General features: G+C 38.8%; 1 protein-coding gene across 2 annotated transcripts; it reads left to right on the top strand.

The window, feature by feature from the left end:
* Positions 1–4,602: 4,602 nt before the first annotated feature.
* Positions 4,603–13,075, top strand: hyal1 (hyaluronidase 1). Of its 2 annotated transcripts, none has more exons than XM_067458562.1 (4): positions 4,603–4,700; positions 6,585–7,515; positions 7,971–8,060; positions 12,613–13,075. In XM_067458562.1, the coding sequence occupies exons 2-4, from the start codon at positions 6,610–6,612 to the stop codon at positions 12,967–12,969; spliced, it is 1,353 nt and encodes a 450-aa protein (XP_067314663.1). In that variant the 5' UTR covers positions 4,603–4,700; positions 6,585–6,609; the 3' UTR covers positions 12,970–13,075. The 2 variants fall into 2 exon arrangements, with proteins under 2 accessions (XP_067314663.1, XP_067314664.1); XM_067458563.1 differs by having other exon boundaries at positions 4,614–4,667.
* The last annotated feature ends 8,343 nt before the right edge of the window (positions 13,076–21,418 follow it).

The following is a 21,418-nucleotide window of genomic DNA, read 5'->3' as shown; positions in this document are numbered from 1 at the left end:
TTCTGAAGAACCAATGAGGTTCATTCAGGTGTTACGGAGCACGATTGAACAATCGAGAACCAATGAGGTCCATTCTGGTGTTACGCATCACGTTTGAGCCTCTCGAGAACCAATGAGGTCCATTCTGGTGTTACGCATCACGATTGAGCTTCTGAAGAACCAATGAGGTTCATTCTGGTGTTACGGAGCACGATTGAACAATCGAGAACCAATGAGGTTCATTCTGGTGTTACGCATCACGACTGAGCTTCTCGAGAACCAATGAGGTTCATTCTGGTGTTACGCATCATGTTTGAGCTTCTCGAGAACCAATGAGGTTCATTCTGGTGTTACGCAAAACGTTTGAGCTTCTCGAGAACCAATGAGGTTCATTCTGGTGTTACGCATCACGTTTGAGCTTCTCGAGAACCAATGAGGTTCATTCTGGTGTTACGCATCACGTTTGAGCTTCTCGAGAACCAATGAGGTTCATTCTGGTGTTACGCATCACGATTGAGCTTCTCGAGAACCAATGAGGTTCATTCTGGTGTTACGCATCACGTTTGAGCTTCTCGAGAACCAATGAGGTCCATTCTGGTGTTACGCATCACGATTGAGCTTCTGAAGAACCAATGAGGTTCATTCAGGTGTTACGGAGCACGATTGAACAATCGAGAACCAATGAGGTCCATTCTGGTGTTACGCATCACGTTTGAGCCTCTCGAGAACCAATGAGGTCCATTCTGGTGTTACGCATCACGATTGAGCTTCTGAAGAACCAATGAGGTTCATTCTGGTGTTACGGAGCACGATTGAACAATCGAGAACCAATGAGGTTCATTCTGGTGTTACGCATCACGACTGAGCTTCTCGAGAACCAATGAGGTTCATTCTGGTGTTACGCATCATGTTTGAGCTTCTCGAGAACCAATGAGGTTCATTCTGGTGTTACGCAAAACGTTTGAGCTTCTCGAGAACCAATGAGGTTCATTCTGGTGTTACGCATCACGTTTGAGCTTCTCGAGAACCAATGAGGTTCATTCTGGTGTTACGCATCACGTTTGAGCTTCTCGAGAACCAATGAGGTCCATTCTGGTGTTACGCATCACGTTTGAGCTTCTCAAGAACCAATGAGGTTCATTCTGGTGTTACGCATCACGATTGAGCTTCTCGAGAACCAATGAGGTTCATTCTGGTGTTACGCATCACGATTGAGCTTCTCGAGAACCAATGAGGTTCATTCTGGTGTTACGCATCACGTTTGAGCTTCTCGAGAACCAATGAGGTTCATTCTGGTGTTACGCATCACGATTGAGCTTCTCGAGAGCCAATGAGGTTCATTCTGGTGTTACGCATCACGATTGAGCTTCTCGAGAACCAATGAGGTTCATTCTGGTGTTACGCATCACGTTTGAGCTTCTCGAGAACCAATGAGGTCCATTCTGGTGTTACGCATCACGATTGAGCTTCTGAAGAACCAATGAGGTTCATTCAGGTGTTACGGAGCACGATTGAACAATCGAGAACCAATGAGGTCCATTCTGGTGTTACGCATCACGTTTGAGCCTCTCGAGAACCAATGAGGTCCATTCTGGTGTTACGCATCACGATTGAGCTTCTGAAGAACCAATGAGGTTCATTCTGGTGTTACGGAGCACGATTGAACAATCGAGAACCAATGAGGTTCATTCTGGTGTTACGCATCACGACTGAGCTTCTCGAGAACCAATGAGGTTCATTCTGGTGTTACGCATCACGTTTGAGCTTCTCAAGAACCAATGAGGTTCATTCTGGTGTTACGCATCACGATTGAGCTTCTCGAGAGCCAATGAGGTTCATTCTGGTGTTACGCATCACGTTTGAGCTTCTCGAGAACCAATGAGGTTCATTCTGGTGTTACGCATCACGTTTGAGCTTCTCGAGAACCAATGAGGTTCATTCTGGTGTTACGCATCACGATTGAGCTTCTCGAGAGCCAATGAGGTTCATTCTGGTGTTACGCATCACGACTGAGCTTCTCGAGAACCAATGAGGCTCATTCTGGTGTTACGCATCACGTTTGAGCTTCTCGAGAACCAATGAGGTTCATTCTGGTGTTACGCATCACGATTGAGCTTCTCGAGAGCCAATGAGGTTCATTCTGGTGTTACGCATCACGTTTGAGCTTCTCGAGAACCAATGAGGTTCATTCTGGTGTTACGCAGCACGATTGAGCTTCTCGAGAACCAATGAGGTTCATTATGGTGTTACGCAGCACGATTGAGCTTCTCGAGAACCAATGAGGTTCATTATGGTGTTACGCAGCACGATTGAGCTTCTCGAGAACCAATGAGGCTCATTCTGGTGTTACGCATCACCATTGAGCTTCTCAAGAACCAATGAGGTTCATTCTGGTGTTACGCATCACCATTGAGCTTCTCGAGAACCAATGAGGTTCATTATGGTGTTACGCAGCACGATTGAGCTTCTCGAGAACCAATGAGGTTCATTCTGGTGTTACGCTACAAGGTGAGTAATTAATTAAAGAATTTTCCTTTTTGGCTGAACTTTCCCTATAAGAAGACTTGGACTATAGTTCACGAGTTGAGTGAACCACTTGTATTAATTGTTAAGATGAGACTACTAATGCTGAAATTGTGTACACGTCGTGTAACGATGCTTATGCTAGAGTCTGAATCTATCTCGTATGTCATTTCCTGATCACAACCCTATTTCCCGTTCGTTTCTATAAACGCAAAAACCCTTAAAATAAATATAGATGCTACTCTTGAACTGACAGTTATTTATATCCTGTTATTAATATATTTTTGCAGCTTTGGATTGCATCCTCTTTCATGGACTAATTTAACTATTGCCTAATCAGCATTTATGCACACCTTTTTCTTTGTTCAGCATCGGTCATGTTCATGTGAAAAAGGCACAAGCACTGGACTGTGAGAGAAGCATTTGCATTAAATCTTTGAATTGTGAGATTATTGTGAAGTAGATTTTTTTTTGAACTTGTGATGTACAGAGTAACAGTATTATATTTGATCAAAATGATTTATGCTTTTGATTAAAACTTTTCTTGACTGGTAACATTGTGCATTCATTTTAAAGACGTTTTAAAGCTTGTCAGTGTTTCTCAGTAAGTGGAACTTTCTAGAGAAGAAGTAAAACTCTTGAATCTGCTCAACACAAGGACCAGCCCAAATTATAGGGTTTGCAAACCTCAAAGTTATATTTGTTGCTTTTAACTCCGTGCACGTTTACTCAAAATAGACATTTTCCATGCAATAGGAAGCAATATGAAATATGGTGTGTGTTAATCTTTAATCACTGTAGAAATGATTTCAGATGCAGCTGTAGAGTTTTATGCTGTTACCCACAAGGCTGATGTTGGTTCCTCATTTGTTATTTCGAGCTCTTTGCATATATAAAGGAAGGTTTTTTTTAGTCTTCTGAGTATTAAGATAACAGATTAACTGATAACAGACAAAATCGCTTCCTTGTTTTTGAGAATTTAAGCCATCTTTTTGAAATGCTGTCAAATCTACACGGAAGGCGACAACCTTTATAATAGAGTTTAAAAAGTACTATAGTGGTACCGTAGTGACGGATGTTTTGATATTTACTATGGCACTGAATGACAACCATATATGAGTATTGCTGGGATATTGTAATCATGTTCTTGTTATTATTGCAGCATTTGTTTGAGCCTTAAATTTTGTTTCAAATCCTTTAAAACACATTAAAATGGAATAAGTCCTAAAAAAGGCCTATGTTATGTGATAAAATAACCTAGAAAGTACTAAAGCTTTTAAACATTTTGTATTGGTCTGACCCTGGTCCTTTGTCTCACGGGTATCTGTGGCAATAGCCAACAATACATTGTATTGGTCAAAATGATCACTTTTTTCTTTCATGCAAAATCATTATGATATTGAGATCATGCTCCATAAAGGTTTTCCTACTGTAAATATATCAACAATTTATTATTAGTAGTAATATGCATTGCTAGCCTATAGGACTTAATTTGGACCCTCAGATTCCAGATTTGTAAATACCCTTGTCAAAAAATCCTAAAGGATTCCTATAAGAAATTTGTACAGGGTTTCATGTAGAAATTCTGTCATATTTTGGAAGTGGATTCCGTTACAAATTGTCTTATAGGATATTTATGTCTTGTCCTAAACGATTCTCTCTCTCTCTCTCTCTCTCTCTCTCTCTCTCTCTCTCTCTCTCTCTCTCTCTCTCTCTCTCTCTCTCTCTCTCTCTCTCTCTCTCTCTCTCTCTCTCTCTCTCTCTCTCTCTCTCTCTCTCTCTCTCACACACTCTAAAAAGTAATTATTTATTTATTTGAATAAAGAGTAATAATAAAAATATCACAGGACAAAGTGAAATTCCATTACATAAAATTTCCAATAGGATTAGTATTTCGGCCCAGCCCAATTGTCCTATCCTAACAAACCATCTACATAATCGGAAAGCTTATTTATTCAGCTTTCAGATGTTGTCTAAACCTCAGTGTCATAAAATTGACCATTATGATTGGTTTTGTAGCCAGGTTCACATTAAAATCTACGTTGTACGTCAGCTCGTCCTGTGTGAACGTGCCCTACGCTCCTCCTCAGACTCCGCCCTCCGTTCCCGATTGGAGACTTAAAACAAGAGACAGTCACGAGTGAAGCTGGAACCATTCATATTTCGTGAGTAATTCTTCATAAAGATTTACTGAATAAGTAAGTACTATTTATGTCCAGATTATATGAACGCGTGCCTTTCTACATATAAACAGCTTCCGAATGTACTTTATCTGTGTTTGACGTTGTCTTGCGCAAAGTCATGGTTCCTCTTTTTAGTTCTGTTCCCAGAAATATGAACAAAATCTGTCACGATCATTCTTCTAATTAATATAAACGTCTAGCTTGTTAGAGCTCGCCAATGTATTTAACATTGCATGTATTTAACTTAAAGTTTTGTGTAAGTCACCATGGTAACCAGCACTAACATAAACATGCCGTGGTAATGTGCTTTAACTTTAATGGACATGTTAACATTAGTACTAATGGCGATACTAAATGTACAATGATACTAAAATACATGTAAAAAGATGGTGGTAAAACTGTACTTTTGGTTTTGTAAGAATATTTTTTGATGTTAAATGAAATTATATAAACTATTCTTTATTTTGTTGTTGTTTATTTTATGTATTGTCTTGTTTTTTTATTTGTGTGTGTGTGTATGTATGTATATATATATATATATATATATATATATATATATATATATATATTTATATATATATATATATATATATATATATATATATATATATATATATATATATATATATATATATATATATATATATATATATATATACATACATACATACATGCACACGCGCGCGCACGCACACACACACACACACACACACACACACACACACACACACACACACACACCGATCAGGCATAACATTAAGATCACCTTCCTAATATTCTGTTGGTCCCACTTTTGGTCCCTGCTATGCCGCCCCATACGCAACAAACTGAGCTGCTCTGTGTATTCTGACAGCTTTCTATCAGAGCCAGCATTAACTTCTGGAGCAGTTTGAGCTCCAGTAGCTCGTCTGTTTGATCGGACCCCACGGGCCAGCCTTTGCTCCCCACGTGCATCAATGAGCCTTGGCCGCCCATGACCCTGTGGCCGGTTCTCCACTGTTCCTTCCTTGGAGCACTTTTGATAGATACTGACCACTGCAGGCCGGGAACAGCCCACAAGAGCTGCAGTTTTGGAGATGCTCTGACCCAGTCGTCTAGCCGTCACAATCTGGCCCTTGTCAAACTCACTCAAATCCTTACGCTTGCCCATTTCTCCTGCTTCACACACGTCAACTCTGAGGACAAAATGTTCACTTGCTGCCTAATATATCCCACCCACTAACAGGAGATGAAGAGATCATCAGTGTTATTCACTTCACCTGTCAGTGCTCATAATGTTATGCCTGATTGGTGTATATATGTGTGTGTGTTTATAAATAATATAAATACCATAGTATTTCCTTTTACTGAACCGTAGTATCAACACAAATGTAATATTCACATATCACACACCACGGTATTACCATAATGCGCCCAAGATATTAAAGAATAATGCCAATAATTTTTATTTAGTAAGTAATTTTTATAGTTACTATTTCATCGTGCCTGCCTCTGTTTCCCGGTGAAGTGAAAAATCATGTACATTAAAGGTCCTGTTTCAGTGGAAAGGTCTACACACACACACACACACACACACACACACACACACACACACACACACACACACACACACACACACACACACACACACACACACACACACACACACACACACACACACACACACACACACACACACACACTCTCTCAGTGTAGTGTTTCCTGAAGTGGATGATTATTATGGATAATGAGTTGTTCAGGATAAAGTATATCTTTGTTCAAAAAAATTGCCTCTCATCATTGAAATTACCTTTTAAAATTAGACTGTAGCTCGGCTTCATTTCCATTTAAATTGCCTCCGCTCATGTAACATCAGTTGTGGAGCTGGATGCTAAATGTCCCACGTTCCCGTCACTGCAGGTCCAGCGTGTCACCTTCTCCAGGGATGGGCGAGATTGGACGTCGAACGTGTCTTCTGCTGGTGTTTGGCATCTCGTCTGTTTTCGGCCGTCCCTCTTCTCTTCTCACACATCTCCCGTTTTTTTCCGTGTGGAACGCGCCGACAGAGCGTTGCACGTCTCAATTTGGGGTCGAGCTGGACTTGAGCGTCTTTGACATCGTGCACAACCGCGACCAGGCCTTTATGGGCGACAACATCACCATTTTCTACTCGGATAAGTTGGGAGAGTATCCTTACTATGCCCGTTACAGTAAACCAGTGTATGGAGGTGTTCCTCAGAACGGCAGCCTAAAACAGCACCTTTGGAAGGCCTATGGCGACCTGCGGGCTGACATCCCAAATCGTGACTTTCATGGGCTGGCTGTCGTCGATTGGGAAAAGTGGAGGCCGCTGTGGGAACGTAACTGGGACACTAAAGCAGTGTACTGGAAGGGCTCCAAATCCTTAGTGAAAGCCAAACATCCTAACTGGAATCCAGGTCAGATAGAAACGGAAGCTGTGCGGGAATTCGAGGATGCTTCGCGGGCCTTTATGGAGGAGACTTTAAAACTGGGCCGGAGAGAGCGTCCTGGAGGATTATGGGGGTTTTACGGCTTCCCCGGTTGCTATAATTATCAGTACAAGAAGAACGGGACGTATACGGGTGAGTGTCCGGCTCTGGAGATGAAGAGGAACGATAAACTGGCCTGGCTGTGGAACGTCAGCTCGGCCTTGTATCCTGATATCTATCTGGATCTGGGGCTCCGGGGCCGCGGTCAGGATATCCTAATGTACAGCCGGCATCGAATTCTGGAGGCCATGAGGGTGAGAGAACAGAGCTCACACCAACCACCGCCTGTCTTCCCCTACGCCAGGATCGCCTACACTTACTCAATGGTGTTCCTCTCACAGGTCAGCACAGATAACGTTGATCTACCAATAAAATTAAAGGAACTGTATGTAAGAAATGTATTTCAATTCATCTTAAAATGGTCCTGATACTAAACATTAAGAAATCATGTTAATTTCAAATACTTCTATCACTGACAAGAAAGTTGTTGTTGCAGCCCTCAACTGATGTTGACGTGTTGAAGCTCCGCCCTCCACCTACCGACCAATCACGAAGTCAGTAGTGTTTGGGTTGCCAGATCTGCTCTAGTTACCACAGCTGCAGATCTAGAAACGTTCTGCTGATCCTGCAGCCAATCTGGCAACCTCGAGTCAGGGGGAGGGGGAGGGGGATACACCGCTCTACAGTCATTTGAAAGTGATTGCAGTACCAGTTTTGGCCACAATCTTACATACACTTCCTTTAAAGGGTTAAAAGACGTAATTGATGTTTATATGTCATTGGTTTGTGTTTTCAGGAGGACTTAGTGCACACTATTGGTGAGAGCGTCGCTCTGGGAGCTTCTGGTATTGTGCTGTGGGGCGATGGAAACTACTCCAAAACGAAGGTGGGAATGATTAAAAGGGATAGTTCACCTAAATATTAAAATTCTGTCATTAATTCCTCACCCTCACGTCGTTCCAAAACTCATTCATTTTTTGAACACAAATGAAGATATTTTTAATGGGAGAGATTTCTGTCTCTCCATTGACAAGCTACGCAATTACCACTCTTAGATTTAGCTCAGAGGTTAGACTGCATGATTTGCAAACTCGTCGAATCACTGCTGTCTTCACACTGCATGACTATCTGGGCCAGCGTTCAGTCACTGCTGTGTTCACACCATAGACTGTAAAAAAATATGGAGGTAGCGTCCCTGACGTCACCCGTAGGATTCTGAAGAGCCGTTCTGAAGCGTAAAGTAGAGTCGAGCTGGCCGTCGCCATCTTGGCAGCGCATCACTCCCGGATAACAGAAAATGGGCAAAAAGGCGGGACGTGGGCGGAGCTTAGATGAGGCGATGACTAACAGACAGCGGCTAAATGGCTATCCACCTGTCACTCAAAGTAACCACGCCCTTAATTATGCAGAACTTTAAGGCTTTATATAATGTAACCGCATGAGTTATAAAAAAAAATTCACCCCCTCACAGTCGTCATGGAGGTCAAAATTAGCCGTATAGGCCAAAACCACAATTTGTACTAGACTATAAACATGTTTTATTCTGCTGTAAAGTTGGGCATTTTAACATGGGCTCAATGAGAACTACGTTTCACAATCAAACACACACGAGAAGTGACAAGGAAACAACGCGAGATCACACGTGCGTCATATAGACTGCAGAAACATTGCGATCCAAAATGTCTGTGCGCTGATTTGCAGCGAAAAGGAGAAAAAGAAAAACGATAATGGCGGAGGAAATGGTTGGGGAGACACAGGGAGCAAGGATCGTGTTCTGCAAATAGATTTTGCAATGTGCAGCTGTTGTAAGCAAATGTTTGTGTAATATAATTGTAAATATATCTAATAAAATACTGATATTCTGGTCTATATCTCCGCCCTGAACCTCCCGCTGCTCTGTATCTTGCTCTCTCATTGGCTGTAGGTTTTTTTTAGGATTTAGAATTTCTGACAGGTCAAGTATAGTCAAGTCATCTTTATTTATATAGCGCTTTTTACAAGTCTAATTGTTTAAAAGCAGCTTCACAGTGTTAACAGGAAAATAATGCAACAGATTTTGATTCGGCAGTACAGCCGCTCTGGAGAAAACGGTAATGTTATCAGCTCAGTTTAGTTATCATATAGTGTTAATGCAGGTATATCGTTAATATAGTTTAAGTTTAAGTGTCCCCAACTAAGCAAGCCAAAAGCCAAAGGCGACTCATCGTTGATTATCTCTGATCGCGTCTTTGATCATTCAAACTGTGTGATTGTCACTCACGTGCACAAGCACCGATTTGCTTATTATTTCAGGAATTTGTTGGCGATTTCGCAAAACCTGTCAGTGGAGTTAAAATCAGGGCTAAAATCGGGCATTGTGAAATCGGCATTAGATGAAGCTCTTAGATTTCATCAAAAAGATCTTCATTTGTGTTCTGAAGATGAATAAAAGTCTTATGGGTTTGAAACGACATCAGCATGAGTAAATAATGAATTTTTATTTTAAGGTGAACTATCCCTTTAAGCCGAATCCTGATTTCAAGATTTGAATTACAGCCAGTGACAGAAGAAAATGCAAACATGACCCAGAGGTTTTCTGCTAAAGAAAAAAATCTATTTATAAAGTTCTTTCGCGGAACCAAAAATGGCTAATCGCTGTGAAACGCCCCTTTTGGGACCGGTGTAGATTCTGCTGTACAGGTGCCGTCACACTTGACTTGCCCTCTTCACTCGTATTATATAACCTCATGAGAGCCATACGCAAGCATTCATGTCAAGCGGTAATTAAAGGGGTACTTCAGCGCTGGGAAGATGAATCTGTATTTAAACTGGGTCATCAATGCAGTAGAAATGTGAAATTATTTTTTAATTTGGTGTCTTCTAGACTGAGAAAAGACAGAAAATGTATTTTTGTCCCATGGGGATGAAAGACTACAATTCCCAGAATGCTTCGCTGCCCTGTGAGGCCACTCCCAAAGCCACCAACTTGATTACTGTGACTGAGTTAGAGAAGACAGAAGACACTACAATTAAAAACTGAACGTGTGTGTTCGATATAATGAGTGAGTCACCGTGCGAGTATCACAGCACTGAGCACTAACTGCAGGAGTGATGAGAGCTGAGGTAATCACGACTACACTCGCGGCATACATTCACAACACGAGTTCAGTCTGGCGCGTTTCAGTTCATGCCTTTGCAAGCTTAACTTTCATAGAAATTAATTTGAGAAGTTAGAAGACTTACATTGCTCACCATAGCTCCGTTTAAATGAGTGCCTGTAGCTGAGCTGAGCTGTGAGTGTGATCTCCATCCCCATGAGCGAATTCAAAACATGCGGAAATGGCTCCCTCTGCTGGCTGTAGTCTTTAGCCTTTGGGCAAACATTCCTCCTATGATGCAAATATCGCCAATTTGCATCATAGGAGGAATTTTTCCAGAAATAAAATGCATAAATCTCTTGTCTCAGGGGGATATGAGGGGGGAAAGCACAATCATTTGAATATACTCCTGGGTTTCTACTGATACAAAGCCATATGCTAATCGCTGAAGTAACCCTTTAACAGTATCCATATTCACTTGTATTTTCAGTAGTCAAACATTAAATGATTTTGTGAAGTTGACATTCTATGTTGTAACATGCTTTACTTCATCTAAAACAATTTTAAACAGCATTTTGTTTGCTTGTTGTTTTATAATTATTATGTAAATATGAACTGAATATAAATTATATAGAAAATATTAATGATATAAATGATTAATTTATATAATTTAAATTCAATAATTAAACATACCTTTTGAATTGAATTATTGAATTAATAAATTATATATAATTATTAGTTACTTTAAAGGGTCATGAAACTCTAAAACAAATATTCTGAGATTTTAACAGAAGTGTGTGTGTTGAACATCATGGAAGTCAATGTTACCATCTGTTAGTTTTGAATGTGGGAGAAAACTAGTTAATTTTAAATCGTTTTGCTCTATTTTCAACTTCCGGTTTTAAATTCGTCTTCATGTCCGTCATCGGCGGTGACGTTTTCTCATACTATAGTACGGCGATGACTCATTAGTGTCTCATAATTATTCATGAGACTGCGTGTCTTTATCCTATGAGAAGAAACTAGTGAAATAATGGAAAATAACCATACCTAAGAATTCATCTAATTTTTAACCTAAATTATTGATGTTGATAAGCTAGAGCTCAAGGTACACTCTCAAAAATAAAGTTTCCATAAGAGATTTTCACAGTGGTGCCATAGAAAAAAAATTTTTTGGTTCTCGAAAGAAGCTTTCAGTGAAAAGTTCTTAAAATAACGTTTGTCTTAATAATCTGAAGAACCTTTTTCTACTTTAAATAATCTTTAGTGCATTTGAAAGGTTCTTTATGGAATCATCAATGCCAAGATCCTTTATTTTTAAGACTCACTTAAGCCTCGTTTCCACCGCGGGAACTTTCCCCAGGAACTAGGGACTTTGGGATTGTACTCGGTGTGTTAATGAAGTTAATGTAACGAAATAAACTAAATGAAGATCTGGGTAAATATTTCCTGCTCACGTGGTGGGACTGGGGGGCTGATTGGTTGAGCTCATGCAGCATTTTGATTGGCTGACTCAACTCAGCATTTTATTTCAACCACAGTTTTTAAAAGTCTGATGTGGTGCGTGCAGTAAAGAGTCGTTTGCTATTCGAATCAACAATGAAGTTACGACCGATGGACCGACGACGAGGTTCAGGCTTTATTAAGCTTGTATGCGAAGGACGAAATCCAGCAGAACTGGAAAGCCGTGTGTAGTCCTACGTCACTGGACTAATGTTCACGATACTTTAGACTGTGGCAGGTCTGGAGGAAAAAGTTCCTGGGATAACACTTTAAAAAAAAACATTTTTATATCGCGCTTTTACAATGACGATTGTGTCAAAGCAGCTTCACAGTGTCAAACAGGACAATACTGCAACAAAATTAGATTTGACTGTACTGTTGTTCTGGAGAAAACAGTGATGTTATTAGCTTATTTTAATTTATCATAGAGCTAAGTAGTTAAATATGACCTAATAAATTCATTTTATTTGTATATTTAGTTGAATAACTTAGATTTATAATTAGTGTCCCCAACTGAGCAAGCCAAGCCAAAGGCGACCAAAGGAACCGAAACTCCATCAGGGCATGATGGAGAAAAATAAACCTTGGGAGAAACCAGACTCAGTTCTCCTCTGGTCTATTAACACACCGTCTATGATTATTATTCTGGCAACCTTACAGGTCAGAAATCATATTAGATAGGAATATTTGAAATTTCTGGGTATCACGCAAAAGACGGGTTCATTTAGGATGGGGCGTCGATTACACAAGAGTATATATATTTGAAAGATTGAAATTGTCGCGCCGGAGAAGGGTTTATTTAGGATGACGTGCCGGTGTAATCACTAACTGCATCCTCTCCATATTCCTTCTGTGCAGACAGCCTGTGAAGAGGTTCAGCAATACCTGGATGGGACTCTTGGCCATTATATCGTGAATGTGACCGAGGCCGCATTTCTCTGCAGCCGGACCGTGTGCTCGTCCCAGGGCCGATGTGTCAGAAAGGACTGGAGCGGCTCGGCCCATCTGCATCTGGACCCGGCTGAATGGACCATCATTCCCAGAGCAGGGCGGCCCGCTCCCATTACCGCAGGTCCGTCTTATGTAGCTCAGAGGAGGCTGAGGACGGCTGGAGATGAGGCGAGAGGATTCACGGACAAGTTTAGGTGCCAATGTTTCCCAGGCTGGGGAGGAGAACAGTGTCAGAAACCAGTGCCTGGAGAGACTTTCACATAACAGACATTAGACTAGAGACTGTAGTGTTAAAAGGGTTAGTTCACCCAAAAATGTAAATTCTGTCATTAATTCCTCCTGTGGTTGGCCAGCCGTCAGACCTCCGCTCATCTTCACACACAGATGAAGATATTAGTGTTGAAATCCGATGGCTCAGAAAGGCCTTCATTGACACCAATGTCATTTCCTCTCTCAAGACCCATAAAGGCACTAAAGACGTAGTTACAAAGCCCATCTCACTACAGCGGCTCTACAGTCATTTATGAAGACACGAGAAGTTTTTGTGCGCAAAAAAAACAACAAAATAATGACTTGTATAGTGATGGCTGATTTCAACACACGTCTTCCTGAAGCTTCGAACGGTTATGAATCAGTGAATCGATTCATGATTCGGATCGCCAAAGTCACATGACTTCAGCAGTTTGAAAAGCGATTCATGAATCGATTCACTGATTCATAACGGCTCCGAAGCTTCAGGAAGACGTGTTTTGAAATCGGACATCACTATATAAGTCGTTATTTCATTTTTTTGCATACAAAAACTATTCTCATCTCTTCATAAATGATTGTAGAGCCGCTGTAGTGAGATGGGCTTTGTAACGACGTCTTTAGTGCCTTTATGGGTCTTGAGAGAGGAAATGACATTGGTGTCAATGAAGGCCTTTCTGAGCCATCGGATTTCAACACTAATATCTTCATCTGTGTGTGAAGATGAGCGGAGGTCTGATGGCTGGCCAACCACAGGAGGAATTAGTGACAGAATTTACATTTTTAGGTGAACTAACGCTTTAAAGCTCAGGGCGGGTCACATGAAGTTAGCTGGGTTAACGAATGCAACTTGGCTTTCCAGAGTGACTGATTTAACAACCCAGACAGCAACATGGTGTCGGCCCACATCTGGAGCCTCATTTATAACCATTGCGAATGCACAAAACAGGCCCTGGAAGAGGTCTACGACACTTCCTACGCATAAGTTATGATTTATAAAATTTGGATCGGGTGCCAAACTGCTGAAATCACGTGACATTGGCGATCCGAATAATGAATCAATTCGCTGATTCATAACCGTTTGAATCTTTATTTGAGGATTGAAAACAAACCCGGAAGAGAAGACGATGCTGAATAAAGTCGTAGTTTTTGTTATTTTTGGACCCAAATGTATTTTGGATGCTTCAAGAGACTCTAATTAACCCACTGATGTCACATATGGACTACTGTGATGATGTTTTTATTCCCTTTCTGGACATGGACAGTATAGTGTGCATACACTTGCATACGCTCTCAGACTAAATATAAAATATCTTAAACTGTGTGTGAAGATGAACGGAGGTCTTACGGGTGTGGAACGACATTAGGGGGAGGAGTTAATGACAGACATTTCATTTTTGGGTGAACTAACCCTTTAAGGCCCCTCCACACCGGACGCATAACGAAAAAGCGAATATTTGCGTCTAAACCATTCACAGCAGCCGGCACTGCGAATTTGTGACGTCCTGGACATTTTAGAGCTCCAACATTTGCAGTGACAGCTGAGAAAACATGGACACTTCCTCGTCCAGAAAAGGCAGAAAAGGTTTTGGGTGCATCCAGTCTTAAAAGAACTGAGAGTCTGAAGGAGAGGACTAATCCTTGTAAAACTTTATCATAGCCGGTTCTGCGCTCACTTCCCAATGTCCGTTGGACGATTTGAGGAGCTCCTTCAGAGACTAACACACACTTCAGGGAACCGATCGATCCGGAGCAGATGTGTTTGCAGTTGAGTCACAATGTAAACATTCAGTGCCACAGTCGTAAAACAGAAAACACACACCAGACGGACACATTTAAAGCCAATGCGTGAATTCAGTGTGAATGGACCTTTAAACTCTGATATACACATTTAGATTAAATATGCCATTCTCACTTAAATTACATGAACTCATTATCCAGAAGTTACAACAATTATTGATATTTTAGTAAATAGAAATATTCGCTAGAATATGCAATGCTTTTGAACCCTTTTCCTGTGGCGTGCTGTGTTTTAATGTTTTAACTTCAGCGAGGATTGCTCGGCGTATGATAATACTTTCACTCGAATAATGATCAATAATGTGCAATAAAGCCTATCTGATTACATTAAAAATATAAAGCAATTAAACATACTATTTGGTCAGTAGAAAAAATGGAGAAAACCTTTTTCTGATATATATTTCATACTATTTTGATGTATTTATTCAAAAACAAGGCAAGGATAGGCTCCTGAACGATTTTTTACCCCATCCATATCTCATATTTTGGTAACATTTTACAATACGGTTTTATTAGTTAGTTAATGTAGTTAATGTATTAACTAACATAAACTAACCCAGAGCAGCTCATTTGGTACTGTGTTAGTTCATCTTTGTTAAAGTTAGTTAATAAAAATTCAGCTGTGCAGGTTAGTTCATAGTGCATTAACTAACAAGATTTTAATAATGCATTAGTAAATGCTAACAAAGGTAAATAAATGCTTTATAAGTGCAGTTCATTATTACTCATGTTGACTAATGTAGTTAACTAATGTTAACTAATGAAACTTATTGTAAACTGTTATCCATATTTTATATCTCAATGTCTTGTACCGTTAAACATATGTGGGTGATTATGCATATGCAAATGAAATGCAGATGTATAGTAAAACTAGGCGTTGTCAGCTCCATATGTGGATATTTCGGGGAGGAGACGGGTTGGAGATGCATTTACGCACAATCTGGGTTAATAAAGAGAATTTTTCATACGCATGGTTTTATAAATCTGAAAAAGTTTGTGTGTTCGTTTAGGATGAAATCTACAGAAAGTTTTATAAATGGCAATCCACATGTTCCAGATGTGGTCCGGATCTGGGCCGACACGGTTGCTGTCTGGGAAATGTACTTGACGAAGTGTATGCCAAATGACTATGTGCTTTGCTCGCTAAAGTTTACAAGAGAATGAAGAATGCAGTTTATTTTGAGTGTTTGTTGATCGAATGTTCAAACATACTTTGAGAATGCAAATGATCTACCTAATTAATATCAATCAAAAATCAAATAAATCATTGAAATCTATATGGAATAAACTATTGTCACATCAATATAGGTTTACATCTTTTCTTGTTTTCTTTTATGATTGCATGTTGTTATATGCTTTTGTTTTTTGCTATTGTTATGCATGCAGGTTTAAGAATTATTCAACTTACAAATTTAAAATACTAAAACAGAAAAGCCATTACTGGTTGCTGTGATTTTACCTTAGTAGATACTAGACTTACATTTCCTGATGGAAATACCAGTGTCTTTGAGGGAGAACAGGTCAAATCAGGTTTATTTTTGTTAGTCTGTAGTCATTGGTTATAATTATGCGAAAGAAATGCAACTGAAAATCAGCTGTTTGACACCACCTTAGAAGTGTAAAAGCAACTATAGATGAATAAATGCACGCAAGAAACAAGATGAAAAACAGATCATGGCAAAAATATCACAATTTAGCAAACATAACTTTGCAAATGCATTGCATGCATAACTTGTTAAAAATCAGTGAAACCAAAAATCGAATTAATGTTCTGTGGCTTTTATTCCAATTTTAGGAGCTCATACTAGATATACGTATTTAAAATGTACAGTCTGTCTTTTCTGGGAAACTCAACTTGCACCACTTGTACTCAGGTATATGCCAATTTTGTCCAAATGCTCCGCCCACTAATACCACCTGATCTCACTAGAAAATCATAGTTCGGCCTGTGATGTAGTTTAAATGCTATTGTTTTTGTTTTTTTTAATGAGATGAGGCCTTTGATATATTCTGAGCAAAGTTTCTGTTCCAGTATGAAATGCATCTGCGAAGGAAAGCGAGCTAATTGCAGAAAACGGAGGGGGTAAAAAAGAAACAACATTTGAGGAATATTTTGCAGCACTGCAAGCTTTATATAAAGGTAAGATTGCGGTTTTGTTGGATGTGCTGTCCATTAAGTCACTGAGAGAGAAAAGGAACACAAACTGTCTGCAATCATGCACTCTATAAGGCCACTAGAGGACAGCAGAAGCACACTATCAAGTGCACTGCGATCGCTCTGGTAAAACGGACCTTATTCAGATTATCTAGGTGTATTTCTCTTATAAAGAACAGTACTGTGGTGAGACCGTGGTACAGCGATGATATCGTATGGTAATACTATGATATTTTGAAATATACCGTGGTGTTTAGTACCCCAAGATGCTTCGAAGACTTCCATAGTACTAGCAGATTATTATCATTAGCCTGCTTTTTGTGAGTGTTGTGAACAGAAAACACATCTTTGCAATCATAGATGATAATGCTAATCAACTCTTGTCATTATTACATTATCTTTGTGAAAATCGAAATCGTTTTAAGTTGTTTGGTTTGACCTTGGTAGGGGTCAGAGAGACCTAGCACACTATTAAGGGTGTATTTCCCAGCTGAAATAGGCGACAGGAGATGCATCCAATCTGCAATTTGAGCAAAATCACTGAGTTATCATTCATCATGTGGGTTTCAAATCTCAGTAAATTGAACAAGGATGTATAAAAACTGATCCAGTCATTGAAAAACACATGGAAAGATTCAGTAACTCTTGACAATAAATTTGCATTTTTTTAACTGTAGTTAATTTAATATGAACTAACGATGCACGTTTATTAATCATGTTAATTTCAACATTTACTAATGCTATTTTAAGATCTAACATGAATATTTTTTATTAACTAACATTAAGAAAGGTTAATAAATGCAGTTAAAATATATTGCTCATTGTTTGTTTATGTTAGTTAATGCAATAACCAGTAATAACAAACCAGACCTTATTGTAAAATTGTATTGAATATTCAAAATATCAGAAACTGTTGAGACTTTTATGATCAAACCAGAGTCGGACAATGGTGGAGAGATATAAGAAGAAGAGATGACATGTAGAATGAGACAGAGGAGGAATTTATCAGTTAACGATCTTCAGTCATTGATAAGCATATGTATTCTGTCATGATAATAAATCGCTGGTGTGGGAACTGTTGTGAGATGAGCCAGAGAATATCTGCTGATGAAGAGAGAATAGGGATAGTTTAGTTTAATTACGGTTATAATATCTGCCGGTGAAGAGAGAACAGGGATAGTTTAGTTTAATTACGGTTATAATATCTGCCGGTGAAGAGAGAACAGGGATAGTTTAGTTTAATTACGGTTATAATATCTGCCGGTGAAGAGAGAACAGGGATAGTTTAGTTTAATTACGGTTATAATATCTGCAGATGAAGAGAGAACAGGGATAGTTTAGTTTAATTACGGTTATAATATCTGCCGGTGAAGAGAGAACAGGGATAGTTTAGTTTAATTACGGTTATAATATCTGCCGGTGAAGAGAGAACAGGGATAGTTTAGTTTAATTACGGTTATAATATCTGCTGATGAAGAGAGAACAGAGATAGTTTAGTTTAATTACGGTTATAATATCTGCCGGTGAAGAGAGAACAGGGATAGTTTAGTTTAATTACGGTTATAATATCTGCCGGTGAAGAGAGAACAGGGATAGTTTAGTTTAATTACGGTTATAATATCTGCTGATGAAGAGAGAACAGAGATAGTTTAGTTTAATTACGGTTATAATATCTGCCGGTGAAGAGAGAACAGGGATAGTTTAGTTTAATTACGGTTATAATATCTGCTGATGAAGAGAGAACAGGGATAGTTTAGTTTAATTACGGTTATAATATCTGCCGGTGAAGAGAGAACAGGGATAGTTTAGTTTAATTACGGTTATAATATCTGCTGATGAAGAGAGAACAGGGATAGTTTAGTTTAATTACGGTTATAATATCTGCTGATGAAGAGAGAACAGGGATAGTTTAGTTTAATTACGGTTATAATATCTGCCGGTGAAGAGAGAACAGGGATAGTTTAGTTTAATTACGGTTATAATATCTGCTGATGAAGAGAGAACAGGGATAGTTCAGTTTAATTACGGTTATAATATCTGCCGGTGAAGAGAGAACAGGGATAGTTTAGTTTAATTACGGTTATAATATCTGCCGATGAAGAGAGAACAGGGATAGTTTAGTTTAATTACGGTTATAATATCTGCCGGTGAAGAGAGAACAGGGATAGTTCAGTTTAATTACGGTTATAATATCTGCTGATGAAGAGAGAACAGGGATAGTTCAGTTTAATTACGGTTATAATATCTGCTGATGAAGAGAGAACAGGGATAGTTTAGTTTAATTACGGTTATAATATCTGCTGATGAAGAGAGAACAGGGATAGTTTAGTTTAATTACGGTTATAATATCTGATGATGAAGAGAGAACAGGGATAGTTTAGTTTAATTACGGTTATAATATCTGATGATGAAGAGAGAACAGGGATAGTTCAGTTTAATTACGGTTATAATATCTGATGATGAAGAGAGAACAGGGATAGTTTAGTTTAATTACGGTTATAATATCTGCCGGTGAAGAGAGAACAGGGATAGTTTAGTTTAATTACGGTTATAATATCTGCAGATGAAGAGAGAACAGGGATAGTTTAGTTTAATTACGGTTATAATATCTGCTGATGAAGAGAGAACAGGGATAGTTCAGTTTAATTACGGTTATAATATCTGCTGATGAAGAGAGAACAGGGATAGTTCAGTTTAATTACGGTTATAATATCTGCCGGTGAAGAGAGAACAGGGATAGTTCAGTTTAATTACGGTTATAATATCTGCTGATGAAGAGAGAACAGGGATAGTTTAGTTTAATTACGGTTATAATATCTGCTGATGAAGAGAGAACAGGGATAGTTTAGTTTAATTACGGTTATAATATCTGCCGGTGAAGAGAGAACAGGGATAGTTTAGTTTAATTACGGTTATAATATCTGCTGATGAAGAGAGAACAGGGATAGTTTAGTTTAATTACGGTTATAATATCTGCTGATGAAGAGAGAACAGGGATAGTTTAGTTTAATTACGGTTATAATATCTGCCGGTGAAGAGAGAACAGGGATAGTTTAGTTTAATTACGGTTATAATATCTGCAGATGAAGAGAGAACAGGGATAGTTTAGTTTAATTACGGTTATAATATCTGCTGATGAAGAGAGAACAGGGATAGTTTAGTTTAATTACGGTTATAATATCTGCTGATGAAGAGAGAACAGGGATAGTTTAGTTTAATTACGGTTATAATATCTGCTGATGAAGAGAGAACAGGGATAGTTCAGTTTAATTACGGTTATAATATCTGCTGATGAAGAGAGAACAGGGATAGTTTAGTTTAATTACGGTTATAATATCTGCTGATGAAGAGAGAACAGGGATAGTTCAGTTTAATTACGGTTATAATATCTGATGATGAAGAGAGAACAGGGATAGTTTAGTTTAATTACGGTTATAATATCTGCCGGTGAAGAGAGAACAGGGATAGTTTAGTTTAATTACGGTTATAATATCTGCTGATGAAGAGAGAACAGGGATAGTTCAGTTTAATTACGGTTATAATATCTGCCGGTGAAGAGAGAACAGGGATAGTTTAGTTTAATTACGGTTATAATATCTGCTGATGAAGAGAGAACAGGGATAGTTTAGTTTAATTACGGTTATAATATCTGCCAATGAAGAGAGAACAGGGATAGTTTAGTTTAATTACGGTTATAATATCTGCCAATGAAGAGAGAACAGGGATAGTTTAGTTTAATTACGGTTATAATATCTGCCGATGAAGAGAGAACAGGGATAGTTTAGTTTAATTACAGTTATAATATCTGCCGGTGAAGAGAGAACATTCTAAATGTTATAGAATGTTAGTTAGGATAGTTTAGTTTAATTACGGTTATAACTTATATTGTCATTGCTTTATGACATGCTATTGCATTTGTGTTCGTACTGTATCAATAAATGTGAAAGACGGACGACAGCTCAAACAACTCCCAAATGTGCTCGACTACAGCAACTCTTCCTCTTCTCCACATGTTCCCAGGGGCGGGTTTATGTACATTTTTGCGTTAGTGATGTCACTTACCCATGAAGAACCTTGTTGTAGTCCCAACCAGCCTTTTTTTGTAGTCCTTAAAAAGCAATTTCTGTAAAAATCTCTCTTTGCTTTGAACTGAGTGTCGTAACTTTGCAGATGCTGTTTATGTTCAAACAGCAACATTACACACTCACTAAAGTTAAAAGAGTTAAAGCATAATCAACCATCCCTTTAGGCAATTCAAACCCATCATGGTGACCAGTGTGCGCATATACTGTATATAAGTGTTTCAGAAAAAGGAAATGATCCATTATTTATTGGCTTAATATATGGGGTTGATAACGATTACATAAAAAATGAAGAAATATTGGAGAATGATACCGATATGGTGGCTGATCTATCATGCATCCCTACTAATTTGCTACATAGAGATGTGCAATACTGTGTATTTAATTAACTATTTAAATGTATTGTAAAATACATCTTTTCATTATG

The sequence above is a fragment of the Pseudorasbora parva genome, chromosome 12 (assembly GCF_024679245.1).
Source record: "Pseudorasbora parva isolate DD20220531a chromosome 12, ASM2467924v1, whole genome shotgun sequence".
Taxonomy (NCBI): Eukaryota; Metazoa; Chordata; class Actinopteri; order Cypriniformes; family Gobionidae; genus Pseudorasbora; species Pseudorasbora parva.
This window is presented reverse-complemented; position numbering and strand designations above follow the sequence as displayed.